The following is a 21,852-nucleotide window of genomic DNA, read 5'->3' as shown; positions in this document are numbered from 1 at the left end:
GTGAAAGGAGTTAATGTGAACGTTACACGAGCACACAATAGATTTAAGCTTAATGTGAACCGCTCCAATCTTGACTGCAGAAAATATGACTTCAATAACAGAGTTGTTAATGCCTGGAATGCACTACCTGACTCTGTGGTCTCTTCCCAAAATCCCCAAAGCTTTAACCAAAAACTATCTACTATTGACCTCACCCCATTCCTAAGCGGTCTGTAAGGGGCGTGCATAAAAGCACCAGCGTGCCTACCATTCCTGTCCTAATGTTCCCTTTGATTGTATCCAATTCGTATAGGGTTTTTTTATACTTATGCTTATATATATGCTTATATATCGTATAGTTATTTCATGCTTATGCTTACATATACTGTTGTGACAAATAAATAAATAAAGAAAGAAAGAAAGAAAGAAAGAAAGAAAGAAAGAAAGAAAGAAAGAAAGAAAGAAAGAGTTAAGGTGATGTTACTTGTAAAGCTTTGGTAGTTGAACACCAGAAGGAATTAAGGTTATTATTGCTTCTTAGGATGACTGTTGCTGTTATTCCTTTGTGTGCTGCTTGCCACAAGGAAGTTCAATTACTTTTTTTGTTATCAGCAAACTTTGTTTATAGACCCTAGAGTTTTCTGCTTTTTCGATGTGTAAATATTCAGCACCAGAAAGATTGGACTGCAACTTTCCCTGCCTTGAGGTGGTCTGGCACATCATGAGGGCTGCTGTTTGAATAAGTACACAAAATTAGGTTTTAGGCATATTTGACTATATACTGTTTTAGGTTATTTACAGAAGCAATCTACTATTGTTTCTACATACACAGAAAGCATAATTTTGTCTGTTAGTTATATAATCATCAGGGGTGGTATTCACTCACCTTTGCGTACATGCAAATGTGCATGTACGCCTCTGCGCATGCGCAGAGTGTCAAAAATGTGGATAAATGGGAAGTGATTATGTCTGAGTGGGTGGGTGGAGCCACCCGCAACCACTGCTACTGGTTCACCTGAACTGGATAGAATCGGCCGAATACCACCACTGATAATCATCCTATATTCCAAAGGAAAGAGATGGAAGTTAGGAGTGTAGATGTAACAACGTGGGAATTTGTTAAAACAAAACAGCATACAATCAAAATCTGACCTGAGAAATTATATTCTGAGGGGAAAAAATATTTTTGGAGGGGGGCATTAATCCAGTGATGAACCCTTTAAATTGACCGTAAGCAAAATCAAGTTTATTTGGTGATAAGTGGCATCATCTCTTCTTAGTTTCTGCTGGAGATTTATAAATATAATGTAAAATGTCATTATCATCTCTGCAGTGTAAGATAATTTTTATATTGAGACCATTTCCTGACCTCTCCTACTCTTTCTCATTAGCATCATTCCTTAGATATGTACAGGGAGGTATTATATTCAGTCTCTCATTTATTCAGAGGATCTGTTGAGTATGTTTACTCTGTCGAACTATAGTTTTTTCTCTCTTCTTTCTTAACCCTCTCTCCCAGTTCTAGTTCAGGCTAGTTTCTTACACTTTACCAAAGCATATTCCCTATAAACCAAGATAGCTAAAATACAATAAAATGTATGGCATGTCGTCACAAGCACCAGTTTTTTTAGACTCGCATCCTACAAATATGTATGTCATGGAGCTTGAATTATGATGCAGTTTTTAACACTTCTCCTGTACATAACTATGCAGCAAAGTAGTGTTTCATGACCAACTTTTTAAAAAATAGCTGGGTAGTAAAATAGTAATATATTTTGTATATTGTATACTCACATAGGGACTATGGAATGAGAATCTGTTTAAGTCTTTAAGGCTTGTATCCCATATATTTCTCAGAAGAAAGCCAACAAGAGCCTTAAATCCATAACTTGGTGAAGGGTAAAAGCAATGATCTTAAAAATTGGAGCAAGTGTGTCCTTTTCTTGGCCCACATTCTTTTGGAATTACCAATATAGCTGCAAAAAATGATGGCTGTATTTAATATAAAGGGCTTCCTTTATGTAGAAGCATTGTTCTTCTGAATACTGAATGTAGGAAAACAAATGCCTTAATTAGAATGCCAGGAGATATTTTGTTGTATGAAGAAAAAAAATGATGATCTAGATCAGGGGTCTCCAACCTTGGTCCCTTTAAGACTTGTGGACTTCTACTCCCAGAGTCCCTCAGCCAGCAAAGCTTCAACTCTGGGAGTTGAAGTCCACAAGTCTTAAAGGGACCAAGATTGGACACCCCTGATCTAGAGGGAACGTTATCTGATTTAGTAGGGCAATTAGGCAATTAATATGCTTATTAATTCTGCAATACGTTTTCTGCATTAGTTCTGCAATACGTTTTCTATTATTTCTAAATTAGTTCTGCAATACGTTTTCACTATTTTAATACAAAGAATTAAGAGTTTGGTTGCTTCCAGGCAAGGAAGCGCTGGAAGTCACTCTATCTCATTCATGAAATTATATAGAAGAAAGATGATATTGTCTAGTATATGTAACCTTACTGTGTTTTTCCACACCTGTTCCTTCTTGTTCCTTTCCTCCCAGAGAACCAGGCGTCTTTTCGTGCTGAATGTCTTTTGATTATGAGCATTAGGAATCTTCTTTTGCACTTATGCAACAGACCTTACCAAATAATGACATTGGGAGATTTATGCTCTGAGAAGCTTCTAAGCACAGCTTCTCCTATGTCAACACCTTCCCAAACTTTTGGACTTCTATTCCATCCAGAAAAGCCATTGCTAAGAATTTGTGGAATAAAAATCTATACATTCTGGAGGGTGCTCAGATTGGGGAAGGCTGCCCCAGGCTGTGCATGCTGGAAAAAAAAACCCAGCCAGTGAGAAATACAATAAATTTTGATCCTTCTTCCTTTGTCTTTCTTTACTAACCCATATACTCTTTATCCTGCAGGTCTCATAATACACGAAGGACCCTCGGTTTTCCGGATTTTTAAAAGGTGGCAAGCAGTCAATCAACAGTGGAAAGTTTTGAACTATGACAAAACGAAGGATTTGGAGGATCAAAAATCAGGGTCTAGGAGCAATCAACGAAACTCCTCTCAGATCAACCATTCATCCTCCACTAATGGCGCAGCCAGCAACTCCGCTGCGGAAGGCAGTGTTGCCCGAGGAGCTGGCCATGCCACGGGTACTTTGTCTGATCATCACTGTGCTTATACCATCTTGCATATACTCAGCCACCTGAGGCCTAACGAACAGCGAAGCCATTCTAGCACAAACAGAGAGCTTGTCATGAGAGTCACAACAGTCTAAGCTAAAGTATTTAGGAGGCCTTAATGCAACCGAGTGGGAAAGGAACTCAAAAGCAAGTGGCATGTGGGCTCTCTGCCCTCTCCGTATGCCATCTTCTGAAGTGGCACAAGGCGCACAAGAGGCCTTTCCCCAGCCAAGAGGGGGCAAGGCAGACCAGCCGCTCACCACAAAAGGAGGTTAAAAGTTTGGCTGTGAAACGAAGTGCAATATATACTGCAAACAGTGAACTAGGACCAAGTCCTCAAAAAAGGGGCATGGGGGAGCGGAAAGGTTTAATTTGTCATGTATACAATGGAGTAAGTAAGATTTTAAAGAATTGCACACCCAAGCACATGCATATAGGAAGAGGGAAAGAAGGTACGTCTGGGTTTTTTTTTTTTAAATGTATTAACCAGAGGTTTAAGTATTCAAATACAGAAATTATTTGTGGCATATGCCAACTTGTGTGCCCCAGGATGTTCACACTGAAATTGCAATGCATTGATTGCTCTTGTTTTATAAAAGGAAATAATGTTGCCCAGGCTTTTATCACATAGCACATGGCCCTGCTGGTTCTATTTTCCTCTTCAAATAGAATCAGCTAGCAGCCCCCTTTGAGGGAGTGCGAGGAGGAGGGGAGGGAATTCTCCACTTGAATCACAAACATGTAAACAACTGACAAAGCACAAGATACAGATGAATGATTCATCATGGACATTTGGTTTAGAAAGTTGTCGAAATGGGCTTTTCCCATATCAAATTTTCTATTTGACCTTTCAACCATTTTCTGCAAAGCCAATTCATTTTTCGCTGTATGACTAATTTGGTGCAATTACCTATGATTGTCTTGTTTTTTGTTGTTGTTGTTGTTTTAAAAGGGATCCGCTTGGATTTCAGCCTGCAGCCATTTAAATTGTTTTGCAATCTTCTCCATTTAATCGTTCATCAAAAATGTTGTACTTAAGAGAAACTGGAGTTCTGATTAATCTACCCTGTGGGTTTAAGCACCCACACTGCACCCATTTTCTGGCCTATGGGGTTTCTAAGTAAACATGCTCAGGATTGCACTGACAAGTTAATTTAAGATGGATTTACTCATTGCGTTTGTCTTCAACGTAAGATTATGTGTGAACACACACAATGGCCTAATGCAAGGGTCTCCAACCTTGGCAACTTTAAGACTTGTGGACTTCAACTCCCAGAATCCCTCAGCCAGCAAAGCTGGCCTAATGCAGTGTTTCTCAACCTTAGCAACTTGAAGTTGTATGGACTTCAACTCCCAGAGTTCCCCAGCTATCTGCCAGCCTTCAAATAGCCAAGGTTGAGAAACACTGGCTTACTCTGTGTGCAGATTAGGCCATAATGTCCTGTTCCACCAGCCATAGTTAAAAATCATGGCGTATAGCTTAGGACTAGAGTTCTGTGAATTAAGTCAGAGTTTCCTAAGCGCCTTCTCACAGCTCTCACTAAGATACAATTGCCAGACTGTTTTAAAGAAGCCATCCTACTTAAACTGGTATCAGTGACGAATATTGATAGTTATCTCCTGAGTAAATTGATCAATACTCATTTTTCTATATATACTTTCACAAGTGCCACTAGAAGCTGCCTTGAATTATGATAAATATATACCATCTATGTATGTCTGTATGTATATATGTGTGTGTATGTGCCTATGTACACATATACATGTATATGTATATATATACGTAATACACCCAAGTTGATTCATTATGTTGGCAGTTACATCAAAGTAAACATGTGAACACTTGGACATATAGTAGCTTGTGACTTATCACTTGGAAAACTCAATATTTACGTTCCTTAATCCCTCCCTACCCCTCAAATAAAGAACATAACTGTAGAGTTTGGCCTGAGGAATCCCTTTAATATTGCCTTAGAGCAGTGTTTCTCAATTTTGACAACTTGAAGAGGTATGGACTTCAATTCCCAGAATTCCCCAGCCAGCACAGCTGGCTGGGGAATTCTGGGAGTTGAAGTCCACACCTCTTCAAGTTGTCAAAATTGAGAAACTCTGCCTTAGAGCCAGTTTAGATTGTAATACTGACAGGGGGGAAAAAGGCTGGTTAACCTTCCTGAAGAGAATTAATTGAATTGGATAGATTTTAATAGGATGTGACCTAGACACATTCTTTTGATGGCCAGAAGGATAGTCCATGTGAAATAGAGGGCAAGGAACATTAAAGGTTATCCATTCTAAGCTGACCTCTTTCACAGGCACCAGTGCAATATCATTTAAGCAAAACAGCAATGGCAAGGCTGCTTACAGAATCATACAACTGAAAGACATCTAAAAGTCCATCTAATTTACCTGCTGCTCAAATCTGGAAATTATGCCAGGACTTTTGTAGCAATTCAGTGGTGCCAGGGAGGATTTTTTTTTTTTTTTACTTTAGTCTCTGAAGGCATCTCCACTCAACTACTCCTAAGGTTGCCAGTTCTCATCCTTCGCCCCAAGGAAACCACAGGTAGTCCTCAACGTACGACCACAATTGAGCCCCAAATTTATCTTGCTAAGTGAGAAATTTGCTGAGTTTTGCCCCATTTTATGACTTTACTTGCCACATTTGTTAAATGAATCACTGCAGTTGTTAAAATAGTAACACGGTTGTTAAGGGAATCGGGTTTCCCCATTGACTTTGCTTGTCAGAAGATCTCAAAAGGGGATCACATGACCCCAGGACACTGCAAACATCATAAATGTGAGTCAGTTGTCAAGCATCCGAATGTAAATCACGTGGCCATGGGGATGCTGCAATGGTCATAAGTGTGAAAAAATGGTCATAAGTCACTTTTTTCAGTGCCGTTGTAACTTCAGTAGGTCACTAAACGAACTGTTGAAAGTCAAGGACTACCTGTACTTCTGAAAATGACTGCAAATGTACAGGTATTGTAATAGATTAATTTGTTAAATGTGAGATTGTCCATAAAGCGATTAACTTATTTGTTATTGCATTTATATCTCATCTTTCTTCTGCCATTAGCGTAGAAACTGTATTGGCAGTACAATAGCACACATTGGGATCAGAGGTGATATTCAGCAGGTTCTGACCAGTTCTGGAGAACCGGTAGCGGAAATTTTGAGTAGTTCAGAGAATCGGTAAATACCACCTCTGACTGACTCCTCCCCCATCTATTTTCTGCCTCCTGAGTCCCAGCTGATCGGGAGGAAATGGGGATTTTGCAGTAATCTTCCCCTGGAGAGGGGTGGGAGTGGAGATTTTACAGTATCCTTCCCCTGCCACACCCAACAAGCCACGCCCACAGAACCGGTAGTAAAAAAAATTGAGTCCCACCACAGATTGGGGTAGAGGTGTCTGCTTATTTTGTCCTGATAACAATAAATACAAGAGATTGGTCTGAAGACTAGTCATTGGTCCCAACTAGCTTAGTGAGCTTTTTGGTCAAGGGAAGACGTCCTACTTTTCCTTGATCCCTGCTATTCCTCATCCACTATGCCACCCCGATACTCCATGGGAGACAATAAGCCATTTTAATATTAGCTAAATGATCGCCTGGTTGAACTGCTATTTTAATTCAGCAGGAATGGGCAGTGATAGTACTGTATTAATATACAGTGTATATTAAGACACCATAATGAGAGCAAGAGGGGAATCCCATAATTTCAGGCCAGAGCTTTTAAAAAAAAAATCTCCACTGTTTTACTTTGGGGGTATTCACATATGAAAAGGGCTGTTGCACAGCTGAAAATACAGTTTTCACACTAATAATCTGGGCTGTCCTGCGGCATCATTCAGCCATTGCTGTGCAATTAGACCATAGTATAGGAAGAACAATCGCCCAGCATCAGATCAAAAAGCTGGGTGATTCTTTAAGGCAATTGATACACTCATGCTGAATGACAAACTATGCAACCCTATATTTTGCACCGTGAGATATGCCTCAAATGAAGTGCTACGTCTTTTTTGTTAATTTTGTTAACGGTGTTGACTAAAACCAATACGGTCATCATGTTTCATGAGGTACACCTAAAATTAGCCTGTATAGCCTGCTTGCTTATAATCGTGCGATGGAACCCTTCCATGACTTCCTTTGTGGTTTGACCCCTGTGCAATTTGCAGCCCATCAAATGAAGTAAAAAAAAAAGTTCTATCCAAATGGATCAGATGATTACTCGGAGTTTTAAGTTGGCATAAGCTCTCCATTGGGTAGGAGAAAAGGTAGTCAGAAAGCGAATTCTATCACTTGTACACTACTTTTTCTCACTGTGGAGAAATACACATGCAAATCTGAGTGAAATGTTCTGCATGATTCTCCCTCCAAAAAGATTTAGGCCTTGCTGCTGGGGGAAAAAAGCCAGTTTTGTTGAGCTCAATGGGCTTCTGAAGAAAGGTGCAAATTATTGTACTCCAAGTATTTGGGGGGGTAAAGCACTTGCTGGTCTTATCTAACAAGTCTCAAAATTATTAGAAAAGAACTGTACTGTATGAAAAAAAATAGTGGAACTATGGAAAACAGTGAAATACTCTAGGTGCAAATGCTGTAAAACGTGTGAAGGGATTGTTTTTTCTCACTCTGGTTTAAGATAAATCTCTTTGTAAAATAGGATGTTTGTTGCTCTTTTGTTAGTGTTTGGCCACCCCTGCAAATGCAGATAGTCCTCGACTTTTATGATCACAATTCAGCCCAAAATTTCTGTTATTAAGTGAGACAGTTGTTACATGAATTTTGCCTCATTTTACAACCTGTTTTGCCGCAGTTGTTAAGTTAGTTAGTAGCATGGTTGTTAAGTGAATCTGGTTTTCCCATTGACTTTGCTTGTAAGAAGGTCACAAAAGATGATCACATGACCCCGGGACACTCCAACCATCATAAATATGAGTCAGTTGCCAAGTGTCTGAATTTTGATCACATGACCATGGGAATCCTGCAACAGTCATAAGTGTGCAAAGCAGTCATAAGTTCCTTTTTTCAATGGTGGTGTAACTTCGAATGGTTACTAAATGAACTGTTTTAAGTCGAGGACTACCTGCAGGCATTTTAACAGCAGTTGAAACATCACAAGACTGTGTTGTTATGGTGCTTCTTTCATGATTGCTGTTGAATACCTAGTCATCCAAATGACAGCCAGTACATTTATCCCAAATGTCAGCGTGAGCCAAGGTAAGAAGGAAGACTTTCCTATTAAGAAGCAACTGCTTCATTATAAACAGCCTTCTTCTGTGGAGCTGGATCAAACAATGCTGAAGATGGATTACTAGCCATTTTAAGTCTGTTTGTAATAAACATCCTGATCAAAGTCAGCATGGCGTACCAAAGATGGAGAGAAAGCATTAAGAATGCCATACCTTGGTCCTTGGCGTTAATTCATTCTGGCAGGTGAGATAGGTACTAAACAGGACAAGTCCTAAGCAAACCATGTGGCTTACCATGATGTAACCCTTTGTTTTGGCCAGGGAGAACTTTCTGTCTGTCCCTTTTCCTATGTCAGCAACCTTCCCACTGACGTCCTGTCCGCCCTCTGTGGCTGTCCCCCTCCTTTAGCAGCAACCTTCCTAGCATGGCTGACTTCCTGTCCATTCCCTACAGCTATCCCCCTCTTTCTATAGCAGCATGTCAAGTACTAAACAAAGGCTGAGTACTGGGACAACATTTTCAGGTCAAAATGCATTGAGAGCCAAATTTAAGGACATTTGAAGCAGTTGAGTAGAGATTCCACTGTATATGAATACCAATGCACATCCAGCAATTATTGAAATCTGTAAAAAGATTACTATAGAGGGGGGGAAACCCACAATTGCTAGTTGTTATTAAACAGACTTGAAGCTGTTTGTCTGTATCTGGGAAGACTATGTCACCAATTCATGAAGATACTCTACAACAACAGCCCCCCCCCTCCAAAAAGAAAAAGACAAATTGCCATAATGAAGTATCTTGAGTTGATCTCTATTATTAAAGGGTATGAAACAGCTGCCCAAAGTTGTATTTCTTGATTAAACCCTCCAGCTGTAGTTTCTTGGAAATCTCATCAAAAAATACTTTACAAAATGTTTAATTTACCAAACAAACTTTTCATTTTTATTTGTTCTTGGGATGCATTTTGATAGTTGTGGAGGAAAAAATGGAATGGCAGAAAGCTATTACTGCTAATTCAGGAAGACGCTCTCTATGATTTCAACTGCTTACCACAGAGAAAGCAATTAAATTGGTAGCAGTGTTTTTGCAAAAATGTGTTGTTAAATGCAGCGGTCCATCTAAAGTGGAATCAGAAGGATTTATCCTCTCTTGACAGTTGTTACATGAATTTTGCCTCATTTTACCTACCTTATAAAGGATGGAAGGCTGAGTCAACCTTGGGCCGGGCTCGAACCTGCAGTAATTGCAGGCTTTGTGTTCTTAATAACAGGCCTTACCAGGCAGAGCTAAACCGGCCCCTTCTTCTGTGGAGCTGGATCAAACAATGCTGAAGATGGATTACTAGCCATTTTAAGTCTGTTTGTAATAAACATCCTGATCAAAGTCAGCATGGCGTACCAAAGATGGAGAGAAAGCATTAAGAATGCCATACCTTGGTCCTTGGCGTTAATTCATTCTGGCAGGTGAGATAGGTACTAAACAGGACAAGTCCTAAGCAAACCATGTGGCTTACCATGATGTAACCCTTTGTTTTGGCCAGGGAGAACTTTCTGTCTGTCCCTTTTCCTATGTCAGCAACCTTCCCACTGACGTCCTGTCCGCCCTCTGTGGCTGTCCCCCTCCTTTAGCAGCAACCTTCCTAGCATGGCTGACTTCCTGTCCATTCCCTACAGCTATCCCCCTCTTTCTATAGCAGCATGTCAAGTACTAAACAAAGGCTGAGAACTGGGACAACATTTTCAGGTCAAAATGCATTGAGAGCCAAATTTAAGGACATTTGAAGCAGTTGAGTAGAGATTCCACTGTATATGAATACCAATGCACATCCAGCAATTATTGAAATCTGTAAAAAGATTACTATAGAGGGGGGGAAACCCACAATTGCTAGTTGTTATTAAACAGACTTGAAGCTGTTTGTCTGTATCTGGGAAGACTATGTCACCAATTCATGAAGATACTCTACAACAACAGCCCCCCCCCTCCAAAAAGAAAAAGACAAATTGCCATAATGAAGTATCTTGAGTTGATCTCTATTATTAAAGGGTATGAAACAGCTGCCCAAAGTTGTATTTCTTGATTAAACCCTCCAGCTGTAGTTTCTTGGAAATCTCATCAAAAAATACTTTACAAAATGTTTAATTTACCAAACAAACTTTTCATTTTTATTTGTTCTTGGGATGCATTTTGATAGTTGTGGAGGAAAAAATGGAATGGCAGAAAGCTATTACTGCTAATTCAGGAAGACGCTCTCTATGATTTCAACTGCTTACCACAGAGAAAGCAATTAAATTGGTAGCAGTGTTTTTGCAAAAATGTGTTGTTAAATGCAGCGGTCCATCTAAAGTGGAATCAGAAGGATTTATCCTCTCTTGACAGTTGTTAAAAACAGATCCTAAGGACTTCTGCTAGCTCCTTAGGGAAATGGATACTGTAGGATACTGATTCTAGTTAATCTGATGGTCACTAATATCTATAATGTCATTAAGCATAATGAATTGTTTTTCCCCCATGAAAATGGTAAGAACATCACTTTTTAAAATAAACTGTTTTCATCCCTATACACTCTTACCTTTTACTGAGTTCAGATTCGATATAAGAATATTGAATGACTTTAAAAACTCCGCTCAATAGACCATAAAGGAAGTAATTTTCTGCTTCAGAAATAATATCTTAAATATTATCTTAAGTGGCAAATGAGAGAAATATGCTTTTGTACATATTACACAGATCAAAAACCCTGTTCAGTATGATGAAAAGGTGCATCTGAGATACAATCATAATTCTCTTAGAAGAGTTGCTTTTTTTATGCCACTAGAGACACAGTTTTACGTGATGTTGCTACCAATTATTTCAGGGTTCTGTAGACTTTCTTCAGTTTTCGTTATTTGGGTCTTAAAATTGCAAAAGGCCTTAGCTTCCAGTAAATTTTGACACCTCCAAATGGTAATAAGGAGAAAGGTACCCTAGGATATTTTTCACCTCCAGTCAGTTATGGTTTATTCAGTAAATTATAATTAAGTGAATTATTATATGCAAATTGAACCCCCTCTCCCCCCCCACACACATACACACACACACACATAGTTCTGCTTTCTTTATCAGAGTATGCAATAAAATGCCATGCCCAGCATTAGTTTAGCATGTTGCGCATTGACGCTATTGTGATTTATAAACCATGGTTTATAGATAAGCATGTGTTGCAATGTAACACTTGAAAAACCCGTTAGATAAATAGTAATATTGATTTATTTCCAAAAATATCTATACAACCCAATCCTAAAACACTGCAATATGAAATAGGAAAGTGAGATTACAATTGTCTTAATTCAGCCACTTTTTTGTTGTTGTTTACATTTATATCCCGCCCTTCTCCGAAGACTCAGGGCGGCTTACAGTGTATAAGGCAATAGTCTCATTCTATTTGTATATTTTTTTACAAAGTCAACTTATTGCCTCCCCAACAATCTGGGTCCTCATTTTACCTACCTTATAAAGGATGGAAGGCTGAGTCAACCTTGGGCCGGGCTTGAACCTGCAGTAATTGCAGGCTCTGTGTTCTAATAACAGGCTTCTTAACAGCCTGAGCTATCATGGCCCTTTCAGCACAGCTACAAAATCTACTGATGGACCCTTGACATAGTTAAGCACCAAAAGGAAGGCTTTGTCACATCTTGAATATGGAAGAGGGGAGACTAGGTTCATCTCTGGGACAGCATTTTCCAAAATGTGGGGAGTATCACTTAAGAGTCTGCACTCATTTTCCTTCATGCCAGGGATGGATCTTGAGCAACCTTTCCCAGAGGGCAAGGAGATTAAATATGGGTAAGATAGTCTCTTGCCTTTTAATTGAGGAACTCACGCAACACTGTCTGACAATTTTATGTTGCTGTTCTGCAATTGGAAATTATTATCATCATTGTCATCAATCATTCATTTATTGTATGGCACATTCACATTTCAATTAAAACCATGAGAGATAAAAATATAAAATCTAAAATGTTATAAACATACATTTAGCTTACAGATATAACTTTTTTGCTTCATTTGTCACAGCCAGGAAATCAGAATGTCTTCATTATAGACTCTATTTTGGCACTTTGTCACTATATGTTGGATAGTTTGTTGTTCAGCCCCACTGTCAGAATTCAGTGATGGTATTTCACTCCACTTATAGAGGGCACATCTACCATGACTTTTTCAGTGTTGTTCATTTGGTTCAGTGTTATCCATATTGCACAGGGCTGGTCAAATTCATTTTGTTTTTTCCAAGATGCAAGGCAAACTTCAATATTGTGGGTGGCAATTTTCCATCCAAATATTGTTTCAATATATTGTGTATGTTAAAATCATCTTCTACGGGTAATTTATTTTTATTTTATTCTTGCAAATGGCAAAAATCTTGTCTTTTTAAAAGACCTTTACTCTGGTATGCCAGAATATTCCAGGTATGCTCTATCAATAAAAGATTCTTGCTATTTTCAAATTTGAAATATTTATATTTAGATGTATACAGTGTGTGCATCTGACTAACCCATAATGCATATACCTCACATACCTCCTATGAGATCACTGATAGGCTTTGGTCATTAAAAGAAAAAAAAACCTAAAATGTATTTTATTTTTGAGTGCTGAAAGTATATTGTTCCCAGCCATCTCACTATGGTTTGTCCAATAAAGCTTAGTTAAACAAAGCATAGTTTGGTAAAATCTGTGAACCAAGTCAAAAAGAAACAAAATGCTAGTGTAAATCTAGACTTGGTTCATATACCACAACTGGTTTGTTTGTTTTTGACTTAGCTTCTTATGTGACCCACTCACCCCAAACAATTTATCATAAGTGTGAACTTAACTTTACATGATCTATTAAATAAATCATGGTCAAACAAATTGGCTTCGCAAGATGCATGAACCCTATCAGAAAAAAAAATATATGCCTGAAGTAAGGACATGATCCATTGCCCATCCAGTTGAAGATACTGAAAGCATTTCATCATAGTTCACCACTGGGTTTCGATGAGTATGATATTTCTAGGCAAAGGAAATCACGTCCACCATTGTAATGGTTCAGCAAATAAAATATTAAGTTAGGTATCTGTGTTGCACATTCAAATCTGTCTCTCACTAAGCAGTACAGAGTGGACTTTGAAATTCCATCGATGTATGATTTATATCCCTCCTTTGGGCCACAATGGATCAGTGGATAAAGATGCTGAGCTTGTCAGCTGGAAAGCTGGCAGCCTGGGTTTGATAACCAAGCGCCTCACAAAGAGGTGAACTCCCGTTGCTTGCCCTAGCTCCTGCCCACCTAGCCTTTTGAAAGCATGCAAATGCAAATAGATTAATATTGGCATATATGAAGATACCACCTGTGTGGGAAGGTAAAGCCACAGAGCCTGAGTGTTTGGTCATGTTGGTCACATGACCATAGAAATGTCTTTGGACAACATTGCTCTCTCGGCTAAGAAACGGAGATGAGCACCTCCCCCTAGAGTCAGACAGGACTGGACAGGGGAAACCTTTACCTTTATCCCTCCTTTATTATTTTTATAAACAAGTCAAGGAGGTGAACATACTCAGTACTCCTTTCTCCCTCTATTTTCCTCACAGCAACAGCCCTGTGGGCTGAAAGTGATTAACTAGCCCAGATTCACCCAGCTGGTATTCGTGCCTAAGGCAGGACTGGAATTTACCTTCTGGTTTCTAACCTAGTGCCTTAACCACTATTTTACAATGGAGCAGGGGTCTCCAACCTTGACAACTTTAAGACTTGTAGACTTCAACTCCCAGAGTTCCTTAGCCAGCAAATTCTGGGAGTTGAAGTCCACAAGTCTTAAAGTTGCCAAGGTTGGAGACCCCTGCTATGGAGGGAAGGGACAGACTCCATAATCTAGTTTAAATTTCAGATCCTCATTCAGACAAAAGCTCTGACTACCCTCTTGAACACATTATCTTCTCGGGAAAGAGAGATAATAATATGCTGCCTACCACAGGGAGCATTGTGAGAATTAGTGTGGGAAGACACACCACCTCGCCAATGAACACAGAGCCAGTTCCCATAAGATGGAAAATGGATTTCTCAGAAAAGTATTGTAAGGATTTAATATTAAATCCTTGAAATACTTTCCTGAGAAATCCATTTCCCATCTTGTGGAACTGGCGTTGGATTAATTGTGAGCAGAAGGGAGTTAAGAATTCTTCCCGGGCTTCCCACAACATGCTATCTCTTGATACCACCCTGTCTTTTTTGTTTTGCTCGAAGGATATATGTCTGCATGTGCATGTTTTCCTTGCAATGAATTTATGTGCCCCTACTTTACAGACAGCCTCATCACTTTTGTGCCATCCAACAGGAGCACTCTCCTATAAATATCAAACCCTTTGTCTTGTTAAGATGACAAACAGGAGCTTCATGTCAGAGGCTGTGAATCACTGTGAGGGCTTTCAGATGTGGCCAGTTAAATGTCTCCCTAAACATGTGTTAACCTTTTAAAGGGACCTTAGTTTGGTATTTCATTTGCATTCTCCAAAATGTTGGAAGTGATGTTGTGAGGAAAAAAAAATCCCTGCAATTTTTCCCTCCATTCTTATTCATTTCCAACAATAGAATTTGCTTTCAAAAACTTCAGAGAAATTTGTGGGGGTAGAATCAGGTCTCCTTGTACTTATTTGGATATATATGAGAAAGCTCCTCCTTTAAATGTACATTAACCCTTTCGAATTTAGGCTGTTGGTTTGAGTTCCAAGCTTGACAATTTGTTTTGTTACCATTCGAGGAGACATCGTCAGTGCATTTTGAATTGTGCTCAGCTGTCAGAACATAGGTCTTTAAATACCTATTTAAATACAGTATTTAAACAGGTATTTAAAGACTTGTGTTCTGACAGATGAGCACAATTCAAAACGCACTGACGATGTCTCCTCGAATGGTAACAAAATGTTTGCAAATAAATTGCCAAGCTCAGAGCTCAAACCAACAGCTTAATTACCAACCTGAGCTACTAATATTCAAATACATTTCAACCTTTCGAACTGTCTGCAGCCTCCTTTGGCTTCCCATGATTCAGATAAACACAACAGAAAATATCATGAAGGACCTCCTCCTTACTGGACCCTTTGTTGGCTGACTTTTCCTTCCCTTAGAGAAATTTGGAGAAGTTATCCAGCTGATTTATCTGCCAACAAATTTAATAGACAATTTTGAAAAGCCAGATGTCCCCATCTCTGTCTGTAATGGTTCATAAACTTTACATAGGCTAATTGCTTCTCCTAACTAAAGTAGTGGAAGAGGTGCTAGGGGCAATATTCACAATTATTCCTCTTCAAGAAGAACTTGAAATCATTGATTCTTTCCTAAGCTGACAGCTAGGAAAGATTGTACGTTTCTTTTTAGCATATCTGGGTTGATAATACAATGCTGCTCTTCTCTTTTTTGTTTCTGGGGTGCTCTAGAAGATGCAAGGGTTTCCAAGTTGCCTAAGCAAAAAAAGATTTCATATTCTTTCCTTCTATAATACAGCCTGGGGAATAAAGTGTGTATTATGAACCAAGACAAAGAGACAAACAGACCCAAAACAAAAATTCTTTTTCAAGATTTTCTTTTCTTGTGCTTCAAAATTTCCTCCTTGCTTTGGCTGTTATCCTATTTTTTATAGGAATAATTAAAAAGAGTATGTTAATTTAGATGGCTTCCTGTAAAGCAATTGGGCTTATGTTTGGTATTTTTGACCAGGAAATTACTTCCATAATTTTTTTTAAAGTATTCAAATAAAATAATTGGTGATTCTTAAGGAAGTGGACAAGATTCTTTGCACTGTTAGTTCGGCCATGTGTTTCTTGCACCCAAGTTGGTGCATTAGAGTCACAATGGCACAGTGGTTAGAATGCAGTACTGCAGGCTATTTCTGACCTGATCTATTTTACCGACCTCGGAAGGATGGAAGGCTGAGTCAATCTTGAGCCTGATGAGATTCGAACTGCCAAATTGCCAGCTGCCTGCAATTTGGCAGTTTGAATGTCACCAGGCTCAAGGTTAACTCAGCCTCCCATCCTTCTGAGGTCAGTAAAATGAGGGCCCAGATTGTTGGGGACAACATGCTGACTCTGTAAACCACTTAGAGAGGGCTGTAAAACACTGTGAAGCAGTATATAAGTCTAAATGGTATTATTATTAAGACAAATGGGGACATAACCTGTAGTTGAGTCCGGTCGCACTTCCCCATTAAGGCATGCTATGTAAACCAGGGGTCTTCTTGACTCACAACTCTTGCTTCAAGAGCAATTATTAGTCATGGCTAATGTACATAGGGCTTTTGCACAGCTCCATCTGGTGTACCAGCTACACTTCTTCTTGGATCAGTTGGCCCTCCAGACAGTCACTCATGGCTTGTCCTTATCACCTCATGGCTTGGTTATTGCAATGTGCAATGTTACAGGGGGCTGCCCTTGAAGGCCGTTCTGAAGCCTCAACTGGTTCAGAATGCAGCAATGTGGTGAATCACTGACCAAGCCTTGATTATGCCTCAGCATACCCATGTGACACCCTGCTTTCAAGATGCACTGGTTGCCAGTGTGCGGAATACAATTCAAGCTACTGGTTTAAAGTCCCTACGTGGTATGGAGCCTAGTTATCTGAAGGACCACCTATTCTGTGGTTTCTACTCAACCAATGAGCATCAATAGTGTCATCTTTTGAAACTAGGGAAGTATATCTTCTCAGAGATGTTACTTGACCAATGAAATAAGCCCCCCCCTCCAATCTGGACACCTCCCTCACTGCATTCTAGAAGGCATTAAAAATTGATTGTTTCCTCAGATTTGGGGGTTGGGGGGATTGAACCCTTTGTTGGTGGTGTATATCATATGTCACATATGTTCTGATATAGTTGTCTGGATTTCCTATCTTATTTCCCTTATTGTCTTTCTATTTATTAAATTATTATTTATTTATTACTGTTAAATATTATTGTATTTATGTTTTTATATTTTGAGTTATCCAGAGTCAATTTGGAGTCTGGCTGTGTTGAAGTCCAAGTAACAAAATAATGAAAAAATAATTCTGAAACAGGAAGGAAAAAATTAGAGGAGCTCTATCCCTACAAGTAAAATATTCTCTCTTCCCTTCCTTGAGAGACAGAAAGGACCTTCAAGGCAGGGGTGAGATGCTACCGATTTGCACCGGTTCGAGTGAACCGGGAGTGATAAAAATGGCTGGTTCGGGTGAACTGGTAGTAAAAAAAAAAAAAGCTACTGGTTTGGGCAAACCAATAGTTAAAAAGCTGCTGGTTAGGGCAAACCTGTATTTCCAATGATCAGCTCTGCTGTGCGGTTTATATTTACTAGAAACAGAAATTCTGCTTTCTAGTGAATCTAAATTGTGCGGCACAGCTGTTCCCCCCCCCCACTGTTCTACTTACCTTGTCAAGCCTTCTTTTTCCATGTGAAGTGTGCTTTTGGCATGCATTGCACATTGCGCATGTGCGCGCAGCAAGCTTTTGGCATGCACTTTGATTTTGGCATGTACTGCACATGCGTGGGCAGTGAACAGGTGGCAATCCGCAGAGGATTTCACCACTGCTTCAAGGTCTTCAGATCTGAAACTAAACCTTCTCCCCTTCTCCTCCACACAAACACAATCTTTCAGGATAGGAATGCACTTGCTTGATTACTCTTTCTAACTCTCTCCTCCACTCCCCTGCACACACACAAAAGATAGAACTCTCTCTCTAAAGTGACCTATTCATAGTACTAGTAGAAATGAGACTGTAGATCTTTTATGTTTTAGACCCACCTCTATTTTCATGTTCAAGCAAGGTCTGGATTTGCAGTTCTGAAAATCAATATTTTCAGACAGAAACTTGAAGGACGCCTTGACCATGAAGAACTTGGCCTTGCTTTGTTCAAAGGGCAGATCATCCTTTCAAAACAAAGCACCTGTGTGCCCCAGGCTCAGGTCCTCATTCTTTTTTTCAATTGTTTAGGAAATATAAAAGTAGCATTGGCAAATAAAAGAGAATGATATCATTGCTGAGCTTCCCAACATCCTCAGTTAGCTTAGTTGAAATCTCTTTTTCAGTTCTGTTTTGAAAGCAGCTCTAGACCTGTCTGAAGTTTTTATAAATAGAACTTATAAGCTTCAGCTGCCGTTGTAAAGGCTTTGTAGCCTTTCCTCTGGATTTGTGGGGTAGAGCAGGGGTGTCCAACTCAGGTCGTCACAGCAGCGTCACATGATGTATCAGGACTCTTTTTTCCTTTGCTAAACCGGGTGTGGGTGTGGCCAATGCGTGACAGTTCCGGTCCACAGGCCAGGAGTTTGACAGCCCTGGGCTAGAGGGTCTCCCATTGGTAGGAATTCCCAGCAGAGTTCTAGGTTTTCCCACTTCTTCTTGATGCCTTATTGCAGTGGTCCCCAAGCTTGGCAGTTTTAAGACTTGTGAATTTCAACTCCCAGAATTCTCCAGCCAACATAGCTTGAAGTTTGAAGACCTCTACCTTATTGCCCTGTCCAAATTTATCTCAATGGGAAGGCTAACACAGTAAGGAAATAGTAAAGGTGATGGCTAATGCCACAATTTTTCTGCTCTCCCTGGCTGGAAGCCTATATTATCTATCTCTTTCCTCAGCCTTTTTAGCTCTTAGAAACAGTAGTGAAGGCTCTTGAGTGGCAGCCCCAGAGGTATTAAACTAAAGTCCAGAAGCTGTGCCTCATGTTGGCAGTGTTGAGAAGCAAGCTGATTTATTTATGCTTTAGCTGTGATATATTTGAAAGACCAATGGGTGTTTTCTATGCAACATTTCAAAACACTGAGCTCCTGTGTGGTTTGTAGCCAAGCAGGGAGAAATAAACATGAAACTCGTATCATTTTCAGCTTTGTCAGTTTTACATGATTGGCCATATCCCAGAGAAGAGTTAAAAAGTTATTCATTCAACATTGCTAAATGAGTTCTAGTAGCATTACCCACTTCTTCTGGTACAAAGGATTGTGCCACCGCCAAAGGGGAAGAAAGGACTCATTGGAAAAGACTTTGATGTTAGGAAAGATTGAAGGCAAAAGGAGAAGGGGAAGGCCGAGGATGAGATGGTTAGATAATGTCATTGATGCAATGAACATGAATTTGGGCAAATTCTGGGAGACAATGGAGGACAGGGGAGCCTGGAGTGCTATGTCTATGGGATAAAACTTAGAGCATGGGTGTCAAACTCGCGATGTCATTGTTATCATGTGACATATCACGACTTTTCCCCCTTCACTAAACCTGGAGTGGGCGTGGCCAGTGCGTGACGCATCCGGCCCATAGGCCACAAGTTTGACACCTCTGACTGAATAACAACAGCAATAGCAACAGCTATTGTGAACAGCACCCATCTGCAAAAGGAGCAACATACAGTAGGATTATTTTGATTTCACAGCTTATAATAATTTTAGAATAGATAGAATCCAATCTTTGTTCTGGGTAGAAACTTTTCATGGCAACTGTTCAGATCTTTTGAAATAGATTGGACAAATACTCCATAATATATTGAAAATATGCAGTTTATTTTCCTTCCCCCATGTGGATTGGGTTAAAGTGAGTTCTCCCATCCCAGTTCAGAGTAGGAGAAACTGAGGTGATTATTGGATCCTCCAGTTGGTCAGCTGGAGGAAGCATTGATTGACTCATGGTGTTTTCTGAGATTCATTTCCATTTTCCATACTAACATTTGCCAGGAATGTTTTCCCATTGTTTATTCTTTAAAAATTATTACATTTTTAAGAATAAATACAATATGTGCAATGCAAAGAAACAAACTGACACAAAAACTAATTTTGTAAAAAGCATGAGAATTCACTTAATAAAAATACAGGATTTTATTTCTCTTTTGGTTTTTTGTCCAAAAACCTTTTAAAAAATTTACATTATTGAAGAATGTTTTTCAAGATTAAAGTAGGCTCCCACTAACTTAACATCAGCATTCAAAAATGAGTGTCATTAGAAAGAAAGTTAAAATATTTATTTGCCTTTTTTGACAATCATTTTACTGCTTTTGATACTTTATGAGACTCAATTTTGGCTGTTTGAAGAATCCAAAGGAAAAGAAAGATTCCCTGGCAGATTCTGAAATGGTCTGCTATATGCCTAGGTCAACTTTTGTCTTTAGTTGAACATGAAACTAAGAAATTAACAGAAGTGTCACATCATCAGAAGTGTAGTAAAAATATAACAGGAACATCCTTTGCCTTGCTATCATGACAATTCTGAAGACTTGTAGTTGAGGAGATAGTTGGAGAAAGATTTTGCCTTCATGTCCTACTTGGTATTCCTATCATCATCTGCTTGGAAGAAAGAACACTGGACAAAGTAAACATTGTTAACTTTGATAGTATAATGTAGAGTGGAAGTTAACGTACAAGACATAGAAAGAAGAGTTCCGGCTAATAATAATATTTGCATTTCCTCTCATTTAAATCTTTTCATTTATGAGACATTAACCACAAATAGTGGATTAACACAAAGGGTCATCTCAAGCACAAGTGGAAAACCACATCCACTTTTCTTCATATCTCTGTTACTAATGGAATAGACAGACCAGGATGGAGAGCTTCATCAATAGTTTCCTCATGGAAGAAATTGTTTCCTTACTGATAATTTCCTCCTTCACCCCATTTTTCTATTCCCCCTTAGTATTGATTTTCACATACAGTCACTCTCGCTGTGGCTCATCCTGATGGTGAATCACATAAATAAGAAATTGCTAGCAAGGTTGAGAGACCGATTTCTGAGGTTATTTGTCCAGAGTTATTTCTTTTGACTACAACACCCAGTAGGAGTCTTGCCCTACACATTTCACTCTGTTGTTATCTGCATTGTGTCGATACTAATTTTGTGCTCTAGTGGCAGCTTCCCAATGACTTTTTTTTTTTTTGGCTTACCTTTGACAAATAGGTAACCAAATCTCACTGATGCCACACTCAGGCACCTATCCTTCTACAATCAGTAGTATTTTATATCTCATACACAATTAATTTTGCATTCATTAACAACCACATTTTAATTTCTGGAAGAACACAAACAAAGGTCACACTAAGAAAATTTTTTCCAGCATTTTATATACCAATGACTAATTTAGTTCCTGCAAATTTTAATTTGTGCATTCAGGAAAAAATATATATAAGATAGAATAGATGTAGCTTTCCAGATAGCTGTGGGACAACAGAAGAGGGCTCATGGAAAAGGCTGCTGTATTATCACCCCAAATAAGCTACTTGGGGAAGTGACTCAAATCTTTATTAACCATGTGAATTTATTGCTTTCCCGTCAGGCTCCTGATTCAAGAATGAGAAAAGCGTAATTGATATTCTAGTATGTGTGAAGGTTCTGTTCTAATATATGAAAAAGAAAAGACAACACAGGACAACATTTCCCACCCCTACCCCATCTCTGTGAAGTTACACTGTGAAATTGTTGGATAGCAACAGTCAAGAAGAGGGCTCAAGTGGAGAATTAGTCTGGAC

At 39.2% G+C, this 21,852-nt stretch overlaps 1 protein-coding gene across 1 annotated transcript in view; it reads left to right on the top strand.

Moving 5' to 3' along the window:
- MARCHF4 (membrane associated ring-CH-type finger 4) overlaps positions 1–3,265 on the top strand; it is a 162,134-nt gene extending 158,869 nt beyond the window's left edge. The window contains exon 4 of the mRNA XM_058195986.1: positions 2,904–3,265. Within this exon, the coding sequence (XP_058051969.1) occupies positions 2,904–3,265 (362 nt within the window). The remainder of the gene's footprint in view (positions 1–2,903) is intronic.
- The last annotated feature ends 18,587 nt before the right edge of the window (positions 3,266–21,852 follow it).

The sequence above is a fragment of the Ahaetulla prasina genome, chromosome 1 (assembly GCF_028640845.1).
Source record: "Ahaetulla prasina isolate Xishuangbanna chromosome 1, ASM2864084v1, whole genome shotgun sequence".
Lineage (NCBI taxonomy): Eukaryota > Metazoa > Chordata > Lepidosauria > Squamata > Colubridae > Ahaetulla > Ahaetulla prasina.
This window is presented reverse-complemented; position numbering and strand designations above follow the sequence as displayed.